General features: G+C 40.4%; 2 protein-coding genes across 3 annotated transcripts in view; both read left to right on the top strand.

Moving 5' to 3' along the window:
- Window positions 1–22,417, top strand: part of raver2 (ribonucleoprotein, PTB-binding 2) — a 145,759-nt gene that overhangs the window by 75,969 nt on the left and 47,373 nt on the right. For both annotated transcript variants that reach the window (XR_012408018.1, XM_001338047.9), the window contains exon 4: window positions 16,909–17,100. Coding sequence is in view for 1 of the 2 variants with exons in the window: in XM_001338047.9 (XP_001338083.5) it covers window positions 16,909–17,100 (192 nt within the window). In the remaining variant the exon portion in view is untranslated. The remainder of the gene's footprint in view (window positions 1–16,908; window positions 17,101–22,417) is intronic.
- LOC141386304 (uncharacterized) lies at window positions 11,113–16,311 on the top strand. The gene is made up of 2 exons (XM_073954290.1): window positions 11,113–14,666; window positions 15,004–16,311. Exon 1 carries the CDS (start codon window positions 13,668–13,670, stop codon window positions 14,373–14,375), a length of 708 nt encoding a protein of 235 aa, XP_073810391.1. The 5' UTR covers window positions 11,113–13,667; the 3' UTR covers window positions 14,376–14,666; window positions 15,004–16,311.

The following is a 22,417-nucleotide window of genomic DNA, read 5'->3' as shown; positions in this document are numbered from 1 at the left end:
GAGGTGTAACTGAGAGAATACGGTCAGTTTTAAAAATAAAAGACTTTTAAAAATAAAAGATCGTTCAGACTCATATAATGAATAAAACGGAAATAATGAATGAGGACCACAGATGTAGATAACAGAGAACAATTTAATGTATTGAATCTATGCCTTTAGGTTAAATGTCTGATGCATTTTGTGAACTACAGTCAAAATTGCTGAGCTATGAAGGAGCAGTAAAATGTTCCTCAGGGAAAGTGGATTCTGGGAACGGTCTGCTCTCCCGGTGGTGTTCAAACGGACACGCACACAAACGTTTGACACTCTTCCAAATGACGAATGCTTTTCCTCCTCTATATTTAGACTTTTACATACGCTGTCCTGACTGCATTATAACTGGCACAGATAAGCTTGGGTTCCTCCGAGACATACCGCACCACTTATTACTGCCAAGGACGTACGCCATGCATGTGTGTGTGACAGTGTGAAAGAAATATCCAGGCCACACTAGTACACATTACAGATTCATGATTTCCTACATTCTCACCACCATGCACATACTGTATATGTGTATGCATGTGCTCATATGTGTTTAAGATTCCAATTCGAATCAAATTTTGTCGCTTTTTTGCTTCAATCTTCTTTGATGCCCTTCCTTTTTATCTGTCCTTTAATCAGCATGTCTTCATCTCACATCCTGTCTTTTCTTCTGTGCTCTTTCGTCAGCACATTATTCCGTCGTTCATTCACTTGCTCACACTCCTCCTTCCCTATCTCATGCTCTCCTTCCTCCATCTATGTTCCCTCGGGGTCTCATTTCCATCAGAGTAAATGCCAATACTGTAGATGATCAGTTTTTTTTACACCCCCTCCATTCAGCTGTCATCCATTCTTTCCTCGTGCTTCTATCCTGTTCTTTTTTTATGTGAGAATACTGTGTTTACTGCACTGCTATTCAGAAGTTGTAAACATACAGACATACAGTTGGTCCTCTTACACTTCATACAGTCGATTGGTGCAAACACACTCATTATGTAGTGATATGCTCCAACAATTCAACATACCAAGGCAAAAAACACACCTGTGTATGATTATTGTCTCGTTTTTCTATTGTATGTAAGCTAAACAATATCACACAAACAACAACTTCAATATTATACCAGGGCTTTTTTCAGATTGAATAGCACAAGTGCAAATGCAATATTGATTTTATAGTACTGTTTAGAAAATAAGGTGTGCTGTTACATTTTAGGCACTGTAATGTCTGTTTTTGACAGTATTGCCAATGAAAACATTAAAGGTGCAGTAGGTATTAAAATATACCTAAATATTTTTTGTTGTGCGTGCTGAAAGTTTCACATTCTAATAGTAATGATTAAAGTAAATGATTTAAATGTATTTATATGTATTTTTATATTCGGGGTAAGGCATAAGACTAAAAAATGTTCATTCAAATTTCTTTTTCAGGCTGACTATTCCTATAATTCTGATAAGTAGCCCAAACTGTCTGTCAACAAATGTAGATTAGTACATCTGCGCACCCCTGTTTACGCAGATCCACTGTGCGTGCACGTGTGGCGAGTTCACATGCACACAAGAGAGAGAGAGTGATAGCGGTAAAAACAAATGCTGAATCAAAACTTTTTAAAATCCTGAATCAATATTGAGTTTCTTTTGCACAGTGGAGGAAGGATGACCCAATGGCTGAAGTATTTCTTTTAGATAGGTGATGTTATGTTTTAAAATTATTTTAATCACCCAAAGCTGATGTAGATTTTGTTGTATTATGAATGGTTTATATTAGGGCTGCATGATTCTGGCAAAAATGTGAATCACAATTTTTCTTGCTTAACATCAATATCTCGATTCTGCAAATGTAAACTAAAGGTTAATATGATTAGCCTATTATTATTGTTAATTCTCAAACATATGCTAAAACAACAATAATAATATTAGGCCTATGTGTAGGTATACTGTTGCTTAAAATGCTAATTTTTGTATAGTCATTATGGTGGACTTGAACAGACTTTCATTATGTCCTGTTTGTTCATTCACAGTAAAATTATGACATCAGAATATAATTATTCATAATTATAAAGTTTATTTATTATGTTTAAGACATGTGCTTGACATCTGCATTGACAACATTATTAGACCATTTGTTTTTACTGGTAAAATAAAACCTTCTTGCAATATATTCAACATTATGTAGGCTAGGGTTGTTATACTGACACTGTACATTTATTTTCATGCACAACACTATGAAATGTTCGCTATGAAAGAAAAAAGCACATCAAATGCTTGTTGTAATCATAACTCTAAAATGCGATATGATCATTTAAATGGTGTGCGCACAGGTTTCACTTTCACTTCCGATTGCAGCTTATGGCTGCTGTCACTGTGAGAAAAAACACATACATGCAAATCAAACCTCCCGTACGGCCCTTAATCGATCGCTCTGTGCAAAAAATTGATTGTTATTTACAACTTCATTACCTGTTATTCACAACCTATGCAGGTTGTGTTCATTAAAGTAGGTGTCATGCGTGCAGGCGTGCATTCTCGGTAGTCAAACAGCTCGTGGTCAGCTCATGTTTGATTTCGCGGCCACGAATACATAATTACATGAAGACAGAAATTCCATTTTTGCGTAAATTATACCTTATACATACATTATGTGACACTTTTAACGCCATTTGAAGGTGTCAATGTTGCTGTGAAGACTTGTGCGTCCACCTTTACCCTTCTCTCCTGACCTTGAAAATATAATTGGCTGAATCGTAGAAAAGCTGAGTTAAGATCGTGTGTGGGTCGAATCGAGATTGTGATCTTTTTTCGATTAATTATGCACCCTAGTTTATATGCACAGAAGTGTTGTTCAGCCACTGAAATTTACCGGTGAAAGATTGATGTGAATATTTTCAATTTCATAAGGGACTTTTTACAGCTTCAAATAATGTCGATTTTATTTAGTTTAACAACAACACATAAGTAAATAGCGCTATTCTGCCTAGCCTGCTTTACTGAAGTGAAGTTGGTTTTATATTCACATCACATTGGTTCATTTTTGAACAATGACAACCTGTGATGCGCTCCCTATATTATTTACCATGCTACTCTGAATATTCAGTCTGAAATAGCATGTAAGTAAGGCTTAGTACTTAGTACCTCACCGGCCAAGTACTAAGCATAGAGTGGTCGATTTAAGACAAAGTGCTTAAGTGAGACCAGTGATCCTTGCATGCATAAAATATTGCACATGGGTTTTGCTTGCTACACAAAGTGCTAGATATAATGCATTTTTTAAATTCAGAATGGTAGTATTGTAAAGTGCTATAACGTTTTCTAACTGGCGAATGAAATGATCTAGTGGGTTGTCTACTGTCATCTTTAAGGTGTGCGTGTTTGTACCTTCAAGAGGCGTGGCTTTGGACAGCAGGGGAGGGACTGTGTTTTCAAAGCTATTATGCTAATGGATGGCATTTTGGCAGATCACCTTCTGCAGCTTTAAGCATCAGCTGTGCTGTGTCTCAAATAAACACATAGCGGTGATTCATTTTTGAATGGATCCACGTTTTAAAGGAGTTGAGTGAAGCAATGGTTCATTTATTGCCTGTTACACTAGCATGGACTACTCCTCACTGAGCTAGACTTTATTGTAGGGAGGAAAAGGATGGTAAGGGAACAGTGGGATAAATGGGAAGGGAAGTACGAAGATAAACAGTGAACAAGTAGGTACTGTATAGGTTAATTGGGCCTATGATAATGCCCAGAGACTCAGAGTGTGGGTACTGTCTCTGTATTATTTGGTAGAGTAATTGGACTCCCCCCCTCTTTTTTTGTTCAACCTAGGTAAGAGAGGTTTTTAAGGATTGTTTATGAGAAGTAAGGATATAATGGGAGGGAGGGTAGGTCAGAGAGAATGAGGAGAACAGTGCTAGAGGCTGGTCTGACTTAAATAAGTTTAAGAGAGTAGGTGATTGGTTAAGGAGGCAAAGTAAGGCATTATCCCTTAAGTTAACTGAGTTTGTTTAAATTTACTCTTGAATGAATCAGTTTAATAAATTATTCTGATTTGTATGACGTTGTAGTTTTAGGTTTTGGTGTCATTCCATTAAAAATTATTTTCACATTTAGTAAGTAAAGTTTATTTATAAAGCACATTTAACTTCAGTTTGGCACTGACCAAAGTGTTGAACAAAAGCATAGCACACATTTTAAAACCGTAAAATAACAATAGAAGTAATAATAAGAACAATAGTATGAAAGCAAAAGAATAAAAATGTGTTTTAAATCTGGACTTAGAAATAGAAAGCACTCGTAATGTCCGGTGGCAGTTGGTTCCACAAACATGGAGCAGCGACTGCAAAGGCTATATCTCCTTTCGGTTTAGGTCGTGACCCAGGAATTTGAAGTAAAATGTTATTTGACGACCTAAGGGACAGAGGAGTTGAATGTGAGTTTATAAGTTAGAAAAAAAATATATGAAGGTGCTTTGAAAACAATAAGTAAAATCTCGAACTGAATTCTAAAACTAACAGGAATCCAAGGAAGGGATGCTAAGCATTTACATAAAAAGAAGTGATAGTTTAACTTAAAAGTGGATTTTTGCGTGATAACCCTCACAATTTGTTAAAATAATAATAATAATATTAAAATAAGGCGACCAAGTGGCGCAGTGGGTAGTACAGTCACCTCACAGCTAGAAGGTCGCTGGTTCGAGCCTCGACTAGGTCAGTTGGCGTTTCTGTGTGGAGTTTGTATGTTCTCCCTGTGTTCGCGTGGGTTCCATCAAGTGCTCCAATTCCCTCACTATCCAAAGACATGTGGGACAGGTGAATTGGCATGCTAAAATTGACTGTAGTATATGTGTGTGAATGATTGTGTATGGATGTTTCCCAGTGATGGGTTGGAGCTGGAAAGGCATCTCCTGCGTAAAACATATGCTGGAAAAGTTGGCAGTTCAGTTCGCTGTGGCAACCCCAGATTAATAAAGGGATTAAGCAGAAAATAAAATAAATAAATAAATGAAAAATGTTTTGAAAAAAATCAAAGCTGGCGAATTAATTGGTCTGAATCAAGCCCAGGATTCACTGTAGTGAATTAAGAAAGAAACTTGGTGGAACAGAAGAAACGGTAATAGCTGACACAATATTTTCTTGAATTGTCTTTATTAATGTCTATTTAATTGTCTATTTATTCTTGAATTGCACAAATAAATAAATGAACAGTGAAAAATTTATCATATTTGATCAATATATTTCTTTGCAAAGAACCATCAGGTACATGCATAATGATTCTGAATCAAGGTCTAAATTGTCTGAGTAGAACAAACTACATCATACATTTACATTTTTATCACTGTGTACTCGCAAACTGCACAGATGACAGAAATAAACAGCCCATAAATGTGAAGAAAACATTTGATTAGTGAGATTGTGGGTCATGAACTCAGCTAGTGAACCATTCTGAATCAGGTTCAAGAGTCATTGTTCTGGATCAGGCGATGAATCGATGGAACTTGAGCTCAGTATTTTGATTCATGAACATGATCCAGAGTATTTAAATGCCATGAACGACATGTCACTTTAAGCCGAACATGATGAAGGAGTTGTAGAGGAGGCTGTTATTTCCACTCGTCAGTCCCTGGCAGTTGGTGGAGATGTTTTGATGAGGTGCCGCTGGTCTCCCTTGAGGCCAATCCAACCAAATGACGCACGCGGATGAAAGGCAACACCTCAAAACACATCTGGAGAGTGCATGTTTGTGTGTGTTAACTCAGATTCACCTTGTGAATGGTCTTGATTCCCTGTGTGGCTCTTCATAAGGACTGTGAGATTCACAATTGCTGCCTGGTAATTGCGATGGGAATTAGAGAGGCTTTAGCATATTTTAGCAAATAAGCTTGTGTGGTCTGCAAGTTTTTTTTTTTTTTTGTTTTTTTTTTGCAAGAATACTTTGCTTTTAAATATGCTTGTTTATAGGCCTGTCAAAATAATCAATATTTCGACACATCGTGCAAATGTAAAATGGCTTTAATGTTATTTGTGAATTTGAAAATATATATTGCAATGGCAAAAATGATCAAGGTCATTTTTACATTGATTTTTACGCTCTACCTCAATGGTGTCAGAGTTTATAACTGGGCATTTACGTAATAGGACATTTAAGAGTATATTATAAAAGGACATTTACCTTTTAAACATCAAATTATAAGATCTAAATAACCTTAAGAATGCTAAGTGTTTATGGCTATTTGCATCATGTTGTTATATAATTGTTATATAATCAGTGGCATAAAATTATCTCAAAATCACAAAAATATTGCTTATTGCATAATTTTTCATGACAATTTATCGCACAACAAAAATTCCTTAGCGTGACAGGCCTGCTTGTTTGTAGTGTTCAATTTAATGTTTCTTGCTATTGAATTTTTTAAGTGTGGCTTAAAGGAGCACTGCACTTTTATTAATAATAGTCTCATTTTATTAAGTTTCCTACAGTTAAACAGTTGTTTTAACATTTTTAAATATGTTCAGTCGATCTGTGGTCTGGTTGGAGCGCTTTTAGCTTAGCTTAGCATTAATCATTGAATTGGGTTAGATCATTAGCATCTCACTCAAAAAAAAATCTATCAATCAAAACTTGCTACTTTCTAAGTTGATATACAGCTAAAGTCGGAATTGGATTCTTTTTTCTTTTTTAAATATTTCCCAAGTGATGTTTAACAGACCAAGAAATTTTCAAAGTAAATCTGATCATATTTTTTCTTCTGGAGAAAGTCTTATTGGCTTAAGTAAAAGTAGTTTTATTTTTTTTTTTAAAACCATTTTAAAGGTCAAAATTATTAGCGCCTTTAAGCTATTTATTTTTCCATAGTCTACAGATCAAACCATCGTTATACAATAGGTGCGTTCCACTTCATGCAGCGCTGCGCAGATCGATCGAAATCTGTCTTAAAGCGGTGCATGCTGGTTAGAAATCTTGTCCGGATTGATGCTGCGCCGACGCCACGTGACTGTCACATGTGGCATCAAAGTACCGCGACATCGCTCCGAGATCAGACGGCAGACTCAGACCGTGCAGCTCCTGAAGAGCGGCTGCAGGAGCTCTGATGACGACACTGATATTACACAATTGGCCAAGTTCACCACATGACAAAAAAACACGTGTAATCCGGGTTTATTATTGGACAAATTCCGATTTAAACGTTTCGAAACAAACAAATCACTTTTTATACCCTCTCTTGTACACATCATGCTTATTAAAAAACTACAAATATTTTACTGCAGTATCATCTTTTGTTAAATAATCTGGTTATAAAGGCTGGCTTGTTTGCACAGGTTTATTTTCAACCTTTTTTTATACAGACTATATTCTGCATTCAGCTCCACAAATGAGTTAAATGATATATTTTAGAGAATAACCTAAATATGAACTCAAATAAGTCCTATAGACTTGAAATAAAATAATCATCATCATTGATCCTGCCACCCTAAAGCTTTCTTAATAAATTAAGTTAAAGACCTTTTTAATTAAGTAATTATAAAAGGATTTTACGAGTAAAATATAAATATATATTTTATTTCCTGTCTAGCCGTCTGGTCTTTCTGGGAAACATCTGTTTAAAGTGTAGCTCACTTATTCCTGTTGTTCAATCTTTTTGAATTAAAGTGCTTTTTTGAAAATCCTTTCATTATCCAGAATAATCTTATTTATGAAGACTTAATCAAAACACTTTGTTTTGCATATTCAAACAAAAAGTATTAGCCTAAAGAGTGATGTTTAAACTCCTAGAATTTGTGTTTATTGCTTTGTATTTAATAGACCTGTTCATTTTGTTTATATTAACCTCTCATTTCCCCTTATTTCTTTCATGCATTTGTTAGTTGTTATATTTTAATCATAATTCTCCCTTATTGTTTAAAAATGTACAAACTATAGTTTGTAGAGACTGTATTCTGTTTTATTTGTAAATGTTTTGTTGTTATAAATAAAAATAAATAAAAAATTATGATGACGCAGTGTGATCGGTCATCATGACTGCAGCAACTTTGAGTCCCGAAGTGTCCAGCTGTCCGGCTTGACGGCTCCGTTTTCAACTCCGCACCCACCTGCGCTCGGCTAATCTCGTTAATCACCGGCTGCAGCTGTGCTTCATGTCGAACGCACCTTATAACTTGCCTAATTACTCTAACCTGCTTAGTTACGCTAATTAACATAGTTAAGCCTGTAAATGTCTCTTTAAGCTGTATAGAATTGTCTTGAAAAATATCTAGTAAAATATTATTTACTGTCATCATGGCAAAGATAAAATAAATCAGTTATTAGAGATGAGTTATTACAATTATTATGTTTAGAAATGTGTTAAAAAAATCTTCTCTCCATTAAACAGAAATTGGGGGGAAAAATAAACAGCGGGGCTAATAACTCAGGGGGGCTAATAATTCTGACCTCAACTGTAGCTAGAAACCATATTTTCATTCCAACTGTTTTGATGCTAATGGTTTAATCTGATTGAATTATTTATGGTATGCTAAGCTAAGCTAAAAGCGCTACTGCCACACACGGAGATTGGCTAAATGGATTCAAAAATTTCCATCCACCCAAACACCCCCCCACCCTTGTAAATTTTTTTTTAGATGAACATGAATAAGAAAATGAATTTGTAAGAAAATTAAAATCTACTGACTTTCTAGGTCACTAATAATAAATCACTAATTGGTTGATTAATTAAAAGAGCAAATGTTAAATTATTTGTACAGATGATAATTGTCCTGAGATGTTAGGACCACACAATTTCAATGAACAGAAATGTGTTCATGCTAGCCAGAAGGAAAAAATACTCAATAATTAAACATCAATTTCCCTTCTAATATCAAAGTAGCGCTTAGAATGCAGTGGGGGTTTCTTTTTCATGTCAGATGTCACAATCATTAAACACATCCTTTAGCTGCAGGCAACTCACAAATCAACACCACAAAGACACAAATCAATGGGTTCCTCAAGGCTCCGCACAACCCTGCAGAGCTGGGATATTATATCAGCAGATAAATGATGCTTCCATTATTTAGGATGAATCCTGTTGAGAATTTTAATGAAAATGAATTAAATTACTTTGTTTATTTTTGTAATCTTTTAGTTCATAAAAAAATCATACACTGTTAGAACTGAGAAATGATCCTTGTGGGGTCATGTACCAAACATTGTAAAACCTGACAAAGGTGTTAGACCTCAGTTAGTTTTTTCTAATATTTTGCATTACAACAACATGTTTGAAGAATCGGACTAGTGTCTCTTATTAAGCTTGACCCTGCCCTACTCATCACAATGTTAAATGTAATTTAGCTGAAATATCGAATAAACTAATTTGTGCTGAATGTTAATAAATACAATCAATCATTTTAGTTAGCAATACCATGTCCCAGCAAACAATTTTGTCCTTAATAGACATCTAAACGTAGACAGCTTGGCTAAAACAAGGCTAAATTGGTCTGTCAGTGAAAATCTAATAGACATCTAAGAATAGCCTAAAACTAGACAGATTCGACAGACTTTATTATACGTGTAATCATTCATTTCTGTTTATTTGTTTATTTATTTATTTGTTGACTGGTCTAGTTTTGGCCTATTCTTAGATGTCTAGTCGGTTTTCTGATTGACAGCTTATATCTAATCTTGTTTTAGCCTGGACGACTATGCTTAGATGTCTAATAGATGTCTAACAGACGTCTATTTAAAAAAAAAAAATGCTTGCTGGGACTTAATGTAACTATTATAGAGACTATAAAGCTTCTTTAACCCAAAGACTATACTCTTCACTACTATGGGAACCCTAAAAATTTCAGCATAACAGAAACCTCTTTACATCCCAACATAACAAAATTACAGACTAATCTATGTCTCCCTATGATAAAGTAAGAATGAAACAAAGAATATTACATTTCTCCCTTTTCCCCCCTATTGTGATTTATGTTCAGTTGGAATTATTTCTGAAATTAAAAAAATGATTGATTGCTTGATTTCATCCTTTGGGAACTGATTGGTTGAGTATTCAATCCATTGTAGATGATTACTGTCCACCTGAATCACCGTCATGTGTGTCAGGTGTGAAATGATTATAAGATATATTTACAAATTATTGAAGTGCACATCATTTATAATGAGCACTATATGCATATAAAAATAAGCACAGGAAATTTAGATTTTATGCTGACTTTAATCTTGTGCAAAAACACGTAGAACAATGCTTTATTTCATCAATTATTTTCCTTCAATAGACTGATGCAAAGCATGCTGGGAACTAGAAATCTGTTTTTATTGGAAGTTTACCTTAGTAAAATTTTGAGTTAATCTAGTCTTTATTAAGTAAATTGAACTTTGTAAAGGAACAGTATGTTATTGTTGCCACTAGAGGGCACATATTCACAGCAAACAAAGGCATAGATTGATAATGCCGTGACTAAGTGTGAAATCATGGTTGTTACTTTTTCTATGGGACTTATGTTGATGGATGATGGCTAAAGTATTCTAAACTTATGGTAGTGTTAAGCAGAGTATGTCGAAGGGAAACAAGACCACTAAAGCAACTGCTAACGAAAGATCAGCGAGACACAGCACCAGAACAATAAAGTTCCCCTTCGGGGGGAACTTCAGCACTATAAGTGGATTTGATTGTAAAATCCACGCATTGGGAGGTTCGGTTCAGAAGCTACTCGTCTGAAAGAGTATTGAACGGGCCAATTAAGAATGAATTGGCAGCGCAAGCCTGCGCAGGTGGTCGGCATAAGCAATCAACTGAGTATATAAGCTCACCTGGCGCCAGCAGACGCTATCCTTTTCGCTTCAGAGACTTTCTGATCGAGTCGATGAGGGTTCCTCCTGCTGTGACCAGCGATTCTGAGCGAACGAGAGCATTCTCCCGGTCCAGAGTGTGTACACGCAGTGGCAGACGGTCGAGCTGGGTTTCTCCCTTGCCTGGCGTTCTTTGGGTCCAGTCCTCCAGAGCGGTGCGTATAAAGTTGCAAACTTCACAGAAAGAGCAACACAGTCGTGCAGCACGTCCTTATCAGGACGGCGCTCCGACTGTGCGTTTCTGGATGCGGTGGTTTCCTGTCCTCGGATGATGGGCGCGGGCACTGCGTTACATGTCTGGGGGTCCAGCATGTTAATGCGCTGCTCGCGGGCAGTTCATGTCGTCATTGCGATGCCATGACTGTTGCGCAAGATCGCGGTTAGCCTTTGCAAAAGGGCGAACCACCCCAGTTGTCCCCTGCTCTGCAGCGGGCACTCGGGCAGATCTGAGGGTTTCAGCGAGAGATAATCCGTCGCCCGCGGACCTCCCGCTCCTCTAAGCGCTCCATCCAAGCTTCGGGCGGGGGAAGCGATCCGTCTAACAGATGGTAGCCCTTACGCCCGATGACACCGGAGACCAGATGTCCACCGCGGCATCGGAGGGTGGGCTTTCATTGTCCGATGATGATCCAGACCCGCTCGCCCCCTTCGGGCTGGTGAGCGCTGTCACTACGGATCCTGAAACGGACATGTTAGCCGTGCTTTCCCGGGCTGCTTCGGCCGTGGGTTGGAGATGGTTTATCCCCCAGCTCCGCGGCCGGACCGACTAGAGGGGCGTTCCCTTCTATCCGGAGGTGCACAGTAGGCTCACGCGGTCTTGTAAAGCACTTTTTTCTGCTCGTGCTGCGTGTTCCTCCACCCTAACCACTCTTGACGGTGAAACAGCCAGGGGGTATGTGGCGATTCCTCAGGTTGAGTGCGCGATGGTGGTAAATCCGCGCGGCGCCTCTTCTTGGCGGGTTCGCCTCGTCTCCCATCCAAAGCCTGTAAGTTATCTACCTCCCTCGGAGCTAGAGCTTACATAGCTGCGGGCCAGACTGCTTCCGCCTTGCATGCGATAGCCACCTACCAGCGCTACCAAGCGCAGGCGCTGGCCGAGCTGCACGAGGGTGGGTCCAACCCAGGCTTACGAGCTTCGCACCGCCGCCGACTTAGCTCTTCGGACTACTGAGTCCGCTGCGTGTGCGTTGGGGAGGACGATGTCCACATTAGTGGTCCAGGAGCGCCACCCCTGGCTGATATGCGCAAAGTCGACAAAGTCTGCTTTCTTGACTTCCCCATATCCCCAGCCAGGTTCGGCGACACTGTCTGTGAATTCACCCAGGAATTCAAGGCGGTGAGAGAGCAGTTGGTGGGTGATGTCTTATCGGCGGTCCGTAGCCCGCTCCGCCCGCCGTGCCATTCATACCTGCTCCTCGCCGAAGACGCCCGCCTACGAGAGCTGCTCCGCCCCCGCACACGCCTTCGGCGAAGCGAGCGCGTCGGGCACCTCGGAAGCAGGCAGCCCCCCTGCCCAGAACGCCGCTAAGTCCGGCAACGGACCGCGAAGCGCCCCTGGGACAGGCCATCTGGAGAAGAGGGAACTTGCTCTTTCCCCGCTGGAGGGCGGGGCCCCATTTCCAACGGCACTTTTTACTGCCATGAAAACATTATGAAAGGGCACTTTTCACTTCCCCAGATGTGACAGCCCGAAATCTGCCAGTCTGGGACGCTATGCTTTCTAGCTTGCAGATTCGGTGCGTTTCGCCAGTGGCTCACGAGCGCTGGGAGGACGGTCTCCTTTCTCCCACCCCTCGAGCCTCCCCTCCGGAGCTCGGGTTTGGAGTGAGAGCAAATATCTCACCTCCAGCTTTTCCGTGGGACCCGCGAGCTTCCCGGATCAGCACACCCACTCCGCGCTGCCCCACTGCTGGTACGTCAGCGATTGTAGCGATGAGTCCATTAGCGAGAGCTCTGCCTGCCTGGTTAGCGCGGGCCAGCTCTTCGCGGTGGCTCATACGCACAATCAGACTCGGCTATGCGATTCAGTTCGCGAAACGGCCCCCCAAGTCACGGGTGTGTATTCACCAGGGTCAGCCCCCTGTCCGCCCCTGTCTTGCGAGAGGAGATTGCTGTCCTCCTGGCGAAGGATGCAATCGAGCCGCTCCCTCCAGCCGAGATGGAGAGCGGGTTTTACAGCCCACGCTTCATCGTGCCCAAAAAGAGCGGTGGGTTACGGCCAATCCTAGATCTGCGCGTTTTGAACCGCTGCCTGCACAAGCTGCCGTTCAGAATGCTAACGCAGAAGCGCATCCTCCGGTGCGTTCGTCCTCTGGGTTGGTCTGCAGCATTAGACCTGATGGACGCGTATTTCCATGTCTCCACTCTTCCTCGCCACCGACAGTTTCTGCGGTTTGCGTTTGAAGGTCGAGCTTGGCAATACAAAGCCCTCCCCTTCGGGCTCTCTCTGTCTCCGTGGGTCCTCACCAAGCCCGCGGAGGGTGCCTCAGCGCCCCTTCGGCTTGCGGGCATCTGCATACTCAATTTCTTTACGACTGGCTGAATTTGCCCTCTCTTTGATTATGCACAGAGTTGATTATGCAGAGAGACAAAGTGCTCTGGCACTTCCACCTGTGGGGGTTTCAGGTCAACCGAGAAAAGAGCAAACTCGCCCCCGTGCAGAGGATCTCTTCTCTCGGGCTGGAGCTGGACTCGGTCACCATGGCAGCGCGCCTCTCCGGAGAGCGCGCTCAGCTGATGCTGTACTGTCTGAGAGAGCTCGACAGTAAAATAGTGGTCCCACTGAAACTATTTCAGAGGCTCCTGGGGCATATGGCATCCGCAGCCGCTTCATGCCGCTCGGATTATTCTATATGAGACCACTTCAGCACTGGCTTCACGATCGAGTCCCCAGACGCGCATGGCACGCGCGCGCACACCGAGTCTCTGTTACTGCGCTGTGTCGCCGCGCCCTCAGCCCTTGGAGCGACCCCTCGTTCCTACAGGCCTGGGTGTCTCTAGAACAGGCGTCCAGTCTTGTTGTCGTTTCAGCAGACGCTTCCAATACGGGCTGGGGGGCTGTGCGTTGCGGGCATGCGGCTGCGGACCTGTGGAAAGGTACCCAGTTGCATTGGCATATCGCCTGCGGACCTGTGGAAAGGTACCCAGTTGCATTGGCATATCGCCTGGAGCTGTTGGCAGTGTTCCTCGCTCTCCACCGTTTTTTTCCGGTGCTGGAGCGGCAACACGTGCTGGTCAGGACGGACAGTACGGCGGCGGTGGCGTATATCAGCCGTATAGGGGGTATGCGCTCTCGCCGCATGTCTCAGCTCGCCCGCCGTCTGCTCCTCTGGAGTCATCCGCGGCTGAAATCGCTGCACGCCATTCATATTCAGGCAAGCTCAACCGTGCAGCCGATGCGCTCTCACGGCAGCCTTGCGTCCTGGAGCATGGAGACTCCACCCCGAGTCTGTTCAGCTGATATGGGCGCGATTCGGGGAAGCCCAGATCGATCTGTTGCTTCCCCCGAGATCGCTCATTGCCAGTTGTTCTTTCCCTGACCGAGCGCTCTCGGCACGGATGCACTGGCTTACAGCTGGCCTCGGGGCACGCGCAATACGCGTTTCCCCCAGTGAGCCTGCTCGCGCAGTTACTGTGCATGGTCAGGGAGGACGAGGAACAGGTTGCTGGTTGCGCCCCTCTGGCTCAACCGGACCTGGATGTCAGAGCTCTCCCTCGCGATAGCCCTCCCCTGGCAGTCCCTTCGAGAGAGCACCTACTCTCTCAGGGACAGGGCACCACCTGGCACCCTCGCCGATCTTTGGAGATTTTTAGACGCGAGGAAGACTTAGGTAACGTTCGAGGTTACTAAAGTAACCCTTCGTTCCCCGAGGAGGGGAACGGAAGCACTATACTCCGTCGCCATAATGACTGTCCCTTAGCTGTTGAAAGTCTCTTCAGCTTAAAAAGGATAGCGTCTGCTGGCGCCAGGTGAGCTTATATACTCAGTTGATTGCTTATGCCGCTCACCTGCGCAGGCTTGCGCTGCCAATTCATTCTTAATTGGCCCGTTCAATACTCTTTCAGACGAGTAGCTTCTGAACCGAACCTCCCAATGCGTGGATTTTACAATCAAATCCACTTATAGTGCTTCCGTTCCCCTCCTCGGGGAACGAAGGGTTACTTTAGTAACCTCGAACGTTATTAGTATGACAGTCCACTGCTTATGGTTCTTTCGTTCATAACCACACAGGGAAGAAGCAGTGCTGTTTTACTAAATACATTATAAGGATTTGTTATAATGCTGCGCAGAGATGCGTTTCCAAAAAAAAAAAAGCATTGTTAGCCAACTAAGGTTGCAAGTTCTGTCGTCACAATCATAGTTGCTTTTACAAATGCATCACGTTTGCAAACGCAAACTTGTATGGTTGCAACTACTTCTCTAGAGCTGTAGTTAGATGCATAGTTCCTGGTTGTGCTCTATTCTGAGTTATCTCCCCTATGCGCTTTTATTTTTGAATGTTCCAACATTTACTATTAATTATTCATAAAAAAAAAAACTGAAGTTATCCCTTCCACATGTAGTTTGTTTTCAAAGCTTTTTTCTTTCACAGTTCAGTTTTTGCAAATTTCAGATTGACAATTGCGCTCCCTTCGTAGTGCACTTTAAATTCATTTTAAACACAGCCGTGTCTCATAACAAGAGCTATAAGTGACCTATGATTTACAAGCAGAAATCTGTTATAGAGCTCGAAAAGATAAAAAAAAAACTCTATGGGATTTCTGAACCTAAATTTAATTATGTCATTTTTACATCATTATTTGATCATATATCTGATTTATAGGCAATATAATATCAGTCTGTGTGCTAGCTGTTGAAAGGGGTTTTTGTTTTACAATGGAATATTGAATATTCTCTATAATGTTTGTAAAAGAAATATAGACCCTAATTGTGTCATCTATATTATGAAATACAATTTTTTTAACAAAACTAATATTAGATTTAAAAAAAATGTGTATGGGTGATTATGTAAAATATTATGGGCTCTATTTTAACAATCTTGGCGCAAAGTCCAAAACGAAGGGCACAAAAGCATTAAGGGCGTGTCAGAATCCACTTTTGCTAATTTAAGGATGGAAAAATCCGCTTTGTGCCGCGCATGGTCTAACAGGGTTGAGCTTATTCCCTTAATGAGTTATCTGTGTTTTGAGAATAAACCAATCAGAGTCTCATCTCCCATTCCCTTTTAGAGTTAGTTGCATAGGGCCATAGCGCATTTGCTATTTACATGGGGGACTTTGTAAGTGGAAAAATGGAGCACTTCACTTACAAGAAAACAGATAAACAGACCATCTGTAGTGCTTTTCATTTGTTTAGTTTGTTGTTCATTTATTTAGTTTCATTTGTTAAGCGCAAAGATTTGTTTCAAAACTATTTTGAAATTTAGTTCTAATTTCCAGCAAACAAATAAATCAACAATAATAATGAAGTGTGGTAAAAAAAAAAACTGGGTATATATCCAGCTTGTTTTTAATAAAACAAAAATAAATATTCATACAATAAATAATACTACTACTAATAATAACATTATACAAAAGCGATTTGTCATGAATAAACTGAAAAAGCCCCCCGACATGAATAAGGCATAAAGGTAGTGTTTTTTATATTTTTGTTGAAAAGAATAATTTTTGTAATATTTTAGTCCTTTAATTCTTTTTCATTTGTAAAGATATTTGTGTATGGCTGTACATCCTGTGTGTATTAAGCAATGTTTAAGCAAGACGCACAACTGACGCACTCAGCTCTGGACTTTAGACCTCCTCTTAGCTGGTCGATTGAGCGGTCGATTTCAGATCCTCAAAATAGGAACGCGCCAGCAATTTGCCTTAACAAGCCTCCTTTTTTAGACCAGAACACCAATGGGCGCACAAATGAGTGCAAATGCATATGCTATTTAAACGGTGTGGTGCAAAATGTCAAAATGACACTTGTGTCAAGCTGAAACTAGCAAACAACATACATGATAGGGCCCTATAATTTATTTATAAATACAAAACAAAAAAATAAATGCTGTATATGTTTGTGTTTTGTAGTTGGCTCAGGATGAGGGAAGTCCGGTCCGGGGTTTTGCTGTAGTGGAGTATGAAACAGCAGAGCAGGCTGAAGCTGTGCTGCTGGAGATGGACAGACAGCTTATCCAGGGTCAGGAGATCCGTCTGTCTCTGTGTCCTCCAGGAACTTCTGGACGCAGCACACTCGCCGCCCTCATCGCTGCTCAGGGAGTGGTGAGTGACGCACGACCAGTCTTTACCTTCACACAGCAACAAGCAGAGCATCTCCCTGTATCCATGCAGAGGCATTAACACGCACATGTGCATGTGTGAAACCGCGGCGGTGACAGTTTAATTACAGTATTCATACAAACCCTGCTGTTTCAGACATCTCCAGAGCTCCGCTGCATTTCCGAAGCCTGAAATAAACCGCAGGGCTATTTTCATCCTGCCGGACAGATCCACATGAACCGGCAGCCTGTCCTGAAGACAGTCAGTGGTGTTGAGTGTAAACTGATGTTCTCCAACACACTGTTTTGGCTTCAGGACTGAGAGCTCTTTACAGTTTGAGTGCTTATTTATTTTTTTCTTTAATTTGGTTGGTTTCATGCTTTTGGCAGACAGTAATTTAATACTTTAGGATTATTGGGGTTGACGTAAACCATATTTTTTGTTGCTGTGGGGGAATCTGTGCATATTTTCATATAATCATTTGTTAAGATAGAGGTTTAATTTTATGTACTAATAAGTGGGATCATACAAAATGCATGTCATTTTTATTTAGAACAGTCCTGAGTAAGATATTTTACATAAATAAGAGATGTTAACATTAGTTGTTAATAGTGTGTTTTTAACTGGATCTTTTTTTTTTTCTATGTGATGGTTGTTCATGTCTCCCTTGTTTGTTCTAAACAGTTAAACTGCCTCCTGTTCTTCAGAAAATCCTCCATATTCTGCAGTTACTTTAGTTTTCCAGAATTATCTTCACATTTAAACCCTGGATCAAATATTTGACTAGGACCATATTTTCACCCTGAGGACAATAAGGAACTCAAGCACAACTATAAAAAGCGGTTCAAATGCTCACTGAGGCTCCAGAAGTAAAAATAAAACATTAAGAGCTGAGGGAGAAAACCTTTTAAACAGGATGAAGATGTACTAATGATTTTTAATTAGATGAAATATAATTTTATCCCAATTTAGTTCTGCCCTCAGGAACAACAGAAGATACTTGCATGTTTCCCGGAAGTGAAGTTTATTTATAAACTAATTTCGAGAGGATCACATGCTTATTATTGACCATGGCTGGTCCTGCATTAGTTATCATATGATTTACCAATTAGACGATTCCAAACACACATATATAACCAGATCTTCTTACCTTAGTCATCTTCGCCTTGAAGAATCCCCCATCCTAGCACTGTTGCCTCACAGCAAGAAGGTCGCTGGTTTGAGTCCCGGCTGAGTCAGCTGGCATTTCTTTAAACGGTTGCTCTAACAAGGAGGCAATGACCTCTAGTAGAGGTGTGAACCTACACTGGTCTTAGTTTAGTTGGGTTACTACGGTGGCCCAGTAGTGCAAAACACAACAACATTAAGATGAAAATGCTGCAACACTAAGATGAAAAAGCTGCAACACTAAGATGAAAAATGCTGCAACACTAAGATGAAAAATGCTGCAACACTAAGATGAAAAAGCTGCAACACTAAGATGAAAAATGCTGCAACACTAAGATGAAAAATGCTGCAACACTAAGATGAAAAAGCTGCAACACTAAGATGAAAAATGCTGCAACACTAAGATGAAAAAGCTGCAACACTAAGATGAAAAAGCTGCAACACTAAGATGAAAAATGCTGCAACACTAAGATGAAAAATGCTGCAACACTAAGATGAAAAATGCTGCAACACTAAGATGAAAAAGCTGCAACACTAAGATGAAAAAGCTGCAACACTAAGATGAAAAAAGCTGCAACACTAAGATGAAAAATGCTGCAACACTAAGATGAAAAATGCTGCAACACTAAGATGAAAAATGCTGCAACACTAAGATGAAAAATGCTGCAACAGCATGTCCAATTAACATAAATCCTCGGGATCGTGCTTTGACGAGGTGTAACGTTACAACGCTATTTTAATATATTCATCAAAAAATAAGAAAATTCTGTGACAAACCGCGTTATTCGATTTCATGACAGATACGATTTATGAAATTCATAGGACCCTACAAACAATACAGCATTGTAACTTACCTCCACTGGTGCTGGGCTCATTTCCATCAGGAACTTTGCCTTTCAGAAACGTTATGTTTTTTCCACATTTGCTGCAGAATGACGGGCAACTGTCAAGTGAAGCCCCGCAAAATGGGCAATACATGATTGCTACCAATAGCAACGTCCGAAATGAAACAAAACTTTTGAACTAAAACTCTTAAGATGGGCACACGACTGCCCGTTATCTGCCACCTAGTGGTCAGGAGCATTTCCGTTGTGTTGTGATTTTAAAGTTGCAGCGCTTTTCATCTTAGTGTTGCAGCATGATTCATCTTAGTGTTGCAGCGTTTTTAACTTAATGTTGTTGTGTTTTCATCTTAATGTTGCTGCATTTTTATCTTAATGTTGTTGTGTTTTTATCTTAATGTTGCAGCATTTTTATCTTAATGTTGTTTTGTTTTCATCTTAATGTTGCTGCATTTTTATCTTAATGTTGTTTTGTTTTCATCTTAATGTTGCTGCATTTTTATCTTGATGTTGTGTTTTCATCTTAATGTTGCTGCATTTTTATCTTGATGTTGTGTTTTCATCTTAATGTTGTTGTGTTTTCATCTTAATGTTGTTGTGTTCATGTTGCAGCATTTTTATCTTAATGTTGTTGTGTTTTCATCTTAATGTTGTTGTGTTTTCATCTTAATGTTGTTGTGTTCATGTTGCAGCCTTTTTATCTTAATGTTGTTGTGTTTTCATCCTAATGTTGTGTTTTCATCTTAATGTTGTTGTGTTCATGTTGCAGCGTTTTCATCTTAATGTTGTTGTTTTGCACTATTGGGCCACCGTAGGTTACAATTATCATGCCATCAATTCGGTTCAATTCGATATCTCAGTGCATAACGGTGCATTGATGATGCTTTCCATACACAGATTTATATTTTCTTCACAGCAGCAATTCTTCTATTAAAGTATATTTATATTTATATACTATTTCTAATACAATTTTGTCCTTTAATACAAACAGACAGATATATAAACTGTACCTTTAAACAACACATGGATTTATTGCAAATAAAAAAATATAAAACAAATATCGCTTTCTGAGTCCTGTCTAGCAAGTTCTTTGATTGGTCATGCGCTCAACAGAAAGGGCGGCGATTGGCTCTTATGAACTAGTGCTGTTCACAGATGAGTGACACTAATAAACGGCAGAGGCGATCACTGCTGATCCATGATAGACACGCTGAAGAAAGCGTGCTTATGTCTGTATCCAGAAGTATCGCTGTAACAGCCGAGAGGAGAGGAAAAGTCACAATAGCAGGTCAAATGGGCCACAGTGAGAGAGAAAGAAATGAGTTTACTTTTATTCTGTCTATCGCAGTGAAGTAGGGGCTTCTGCTGTGTGTCAGTGAAAGACTGTCCAGAAAACACACATGCAGTGAAATTGTGCAGAGTTTCTGAGTTTTAAAGTAGTTGGAGTGTTTTAAATGCTCGCGCTCGCCTCCCTCACCATAGTAAGTTACAGCGACAGCACATATGAGATAAATGACGTCAGTACATAATAACCGGTTATGATTATTACTGAACCGATACCGAATCGCCTGTGTCTTCATTGCGGTACACCAAAGAAACAATTAATTTTTACACCCCTGGGGCCTCATGTACGAAGACTTGCGTGGAAATCTTACTAAAACATTGCGTACGCACAAAGCTGTAAATGTGCGTACGAAGTTTTTCATACATCTGAATTTTTTTCTGCGTACGCACAAAGCTGTAAATGTGCGTAATGTTTTAGCCGAATCTCACGCATATTCTTTTGTACATCCGAATGAACGTGAAACTGAGCGCAACATGCACGAGCACAAAACCCCTCCCTGCCTCCTCCCCCGTATGAATATGCTAATGACTATGCTAATGGCAAAACCCAACGAAAAAGCAATGGCAAAAGCAAGCAAAAAGAGAAACTTTGAACAGAATGTGAATTGGAGGTGCTGCTTTCGGTGGTAGACCGGAGAAAAGCGGTGTTATTTGCAAGTTTGTTCTCCGGAATTACAAAACAAAAGAAAAAAATAGAGTGGGAGAGTTTAGCTGATGCGGTTAACACAGTTGGGTCTGAACATCGCACTGAGTGCATTAAAAAAAAAAGAAATAGTGTGGTTTATATCTGTAAAATGTTGCAGGACCTTTAACAGTCCCAGTGGCGCAACTCGTAAGACGCATGTGATCATGTATTGACACGTTCAAGCATGAACTCGGCTCGAATCCAGCGTCTGATGAACTCTTTCTTCTTTTTTCCCCCGCTACATATCAGATTTTGCCATCTATTTATCACGAGAAAGACAAGTAGGAATCATCAATAAGTTCATATCAATAAGCATCATATTTTATTTGCACATTTATTGAATGGAAATGTTTCTGATTCACGCATGCAAATTCATCTTCAGTTAGTGTCTTTATAGCAGTGTAGTGTAGTGCAGTAGATCGCTCAGATTACATTGGGAAAACAGGCGACTGCTGCAAATTGTGCTTTAATGTTTAGCTGGTCAAATGTATGGTATGGAAACCTTATATACCTGCTGAACCCGTCTCATACAGCTGCCATTGCAAGGCTCAGACACTTTGTAGAGAGCAATTTAACACAACTGCCTCTAGGAGTCGCCAATGGAAATAAAACAGACACGCACAAAAAATGTGCGTACGCCTGCCAGAAAGCTGCCGTGAAGCTGCGCACATTCCCACGTTCAGTTCATTGTTAGTAAATCCAAACGTGAGCGATTCTGAGCGTGAAACCTGGCGTACGCAAAGTTTTTGTGCGTACGCAGCGTTGATACATGAGGCCCCTGGCCTCTAGCATCTGTCGCTAGAACACTGTTAGAGGTCTGGGATGGGAGTGAGGTTTAGAGGGATGAATGTAATGGAGGCCAGTTAGTGAAGTGCTATGCATGTAAACCTTAATCCTCTGACCTCTGGTGGATTAACATGAGAAGAGAATACGCAAGAGAAATCTGAAGTCATCAAAAAGCGTACACAGCAGCCTCTAGTGGATTTGCAAAAACTGCGAGCCGATGTACCTCTGGTTGTGTATTTTGCTTTCCCCAGATATGTAGACCTGGGTATATATCCCATATTGAGATTTTAACGAGACTTTTAACCTTCATAACCAAAAATGTTTTGAACCAAATCACCTACGCTGCTTTAAAATACCACAGATAAAATTAAAGCACAAAACCAAACATACAGTACCTCTTACTCTTACTATGAAAATAGATTATTTGTAGTGCAACCATACTATCATTTAAAGTAATTTTTTGGGGTATGAAAGGTCCCATCTGGGTACTTGAAGA

Source organism: Danio rerio, chromosome 6, assembly GCF_049306965.1.
Source record: "Danio rerio strain Tuebingen ecotype United States chromosome 6, GRCz12tu, whole genome shotgun sequence".
Lineage (NCBI taxonomy): Eukaryota > Metazoa > Chordata > Actinopteri > Cypriniformes > Danionidae > Danio > Danio rerio.
The sequence above is the reverse complement of the archived record's forward strand: the minus strand, read 5'-3'. Positions and strand labels throughout refer to the sequence as shown.

Coding starts and splice junctions, on each gene's coding strand:
- LOC141386304 (XM_073954290.1), top strand. CDS start 13,668: ATGCCGCTCGGATTATTCTATATGAGACCACTTCAGCACTGGCTTCAC.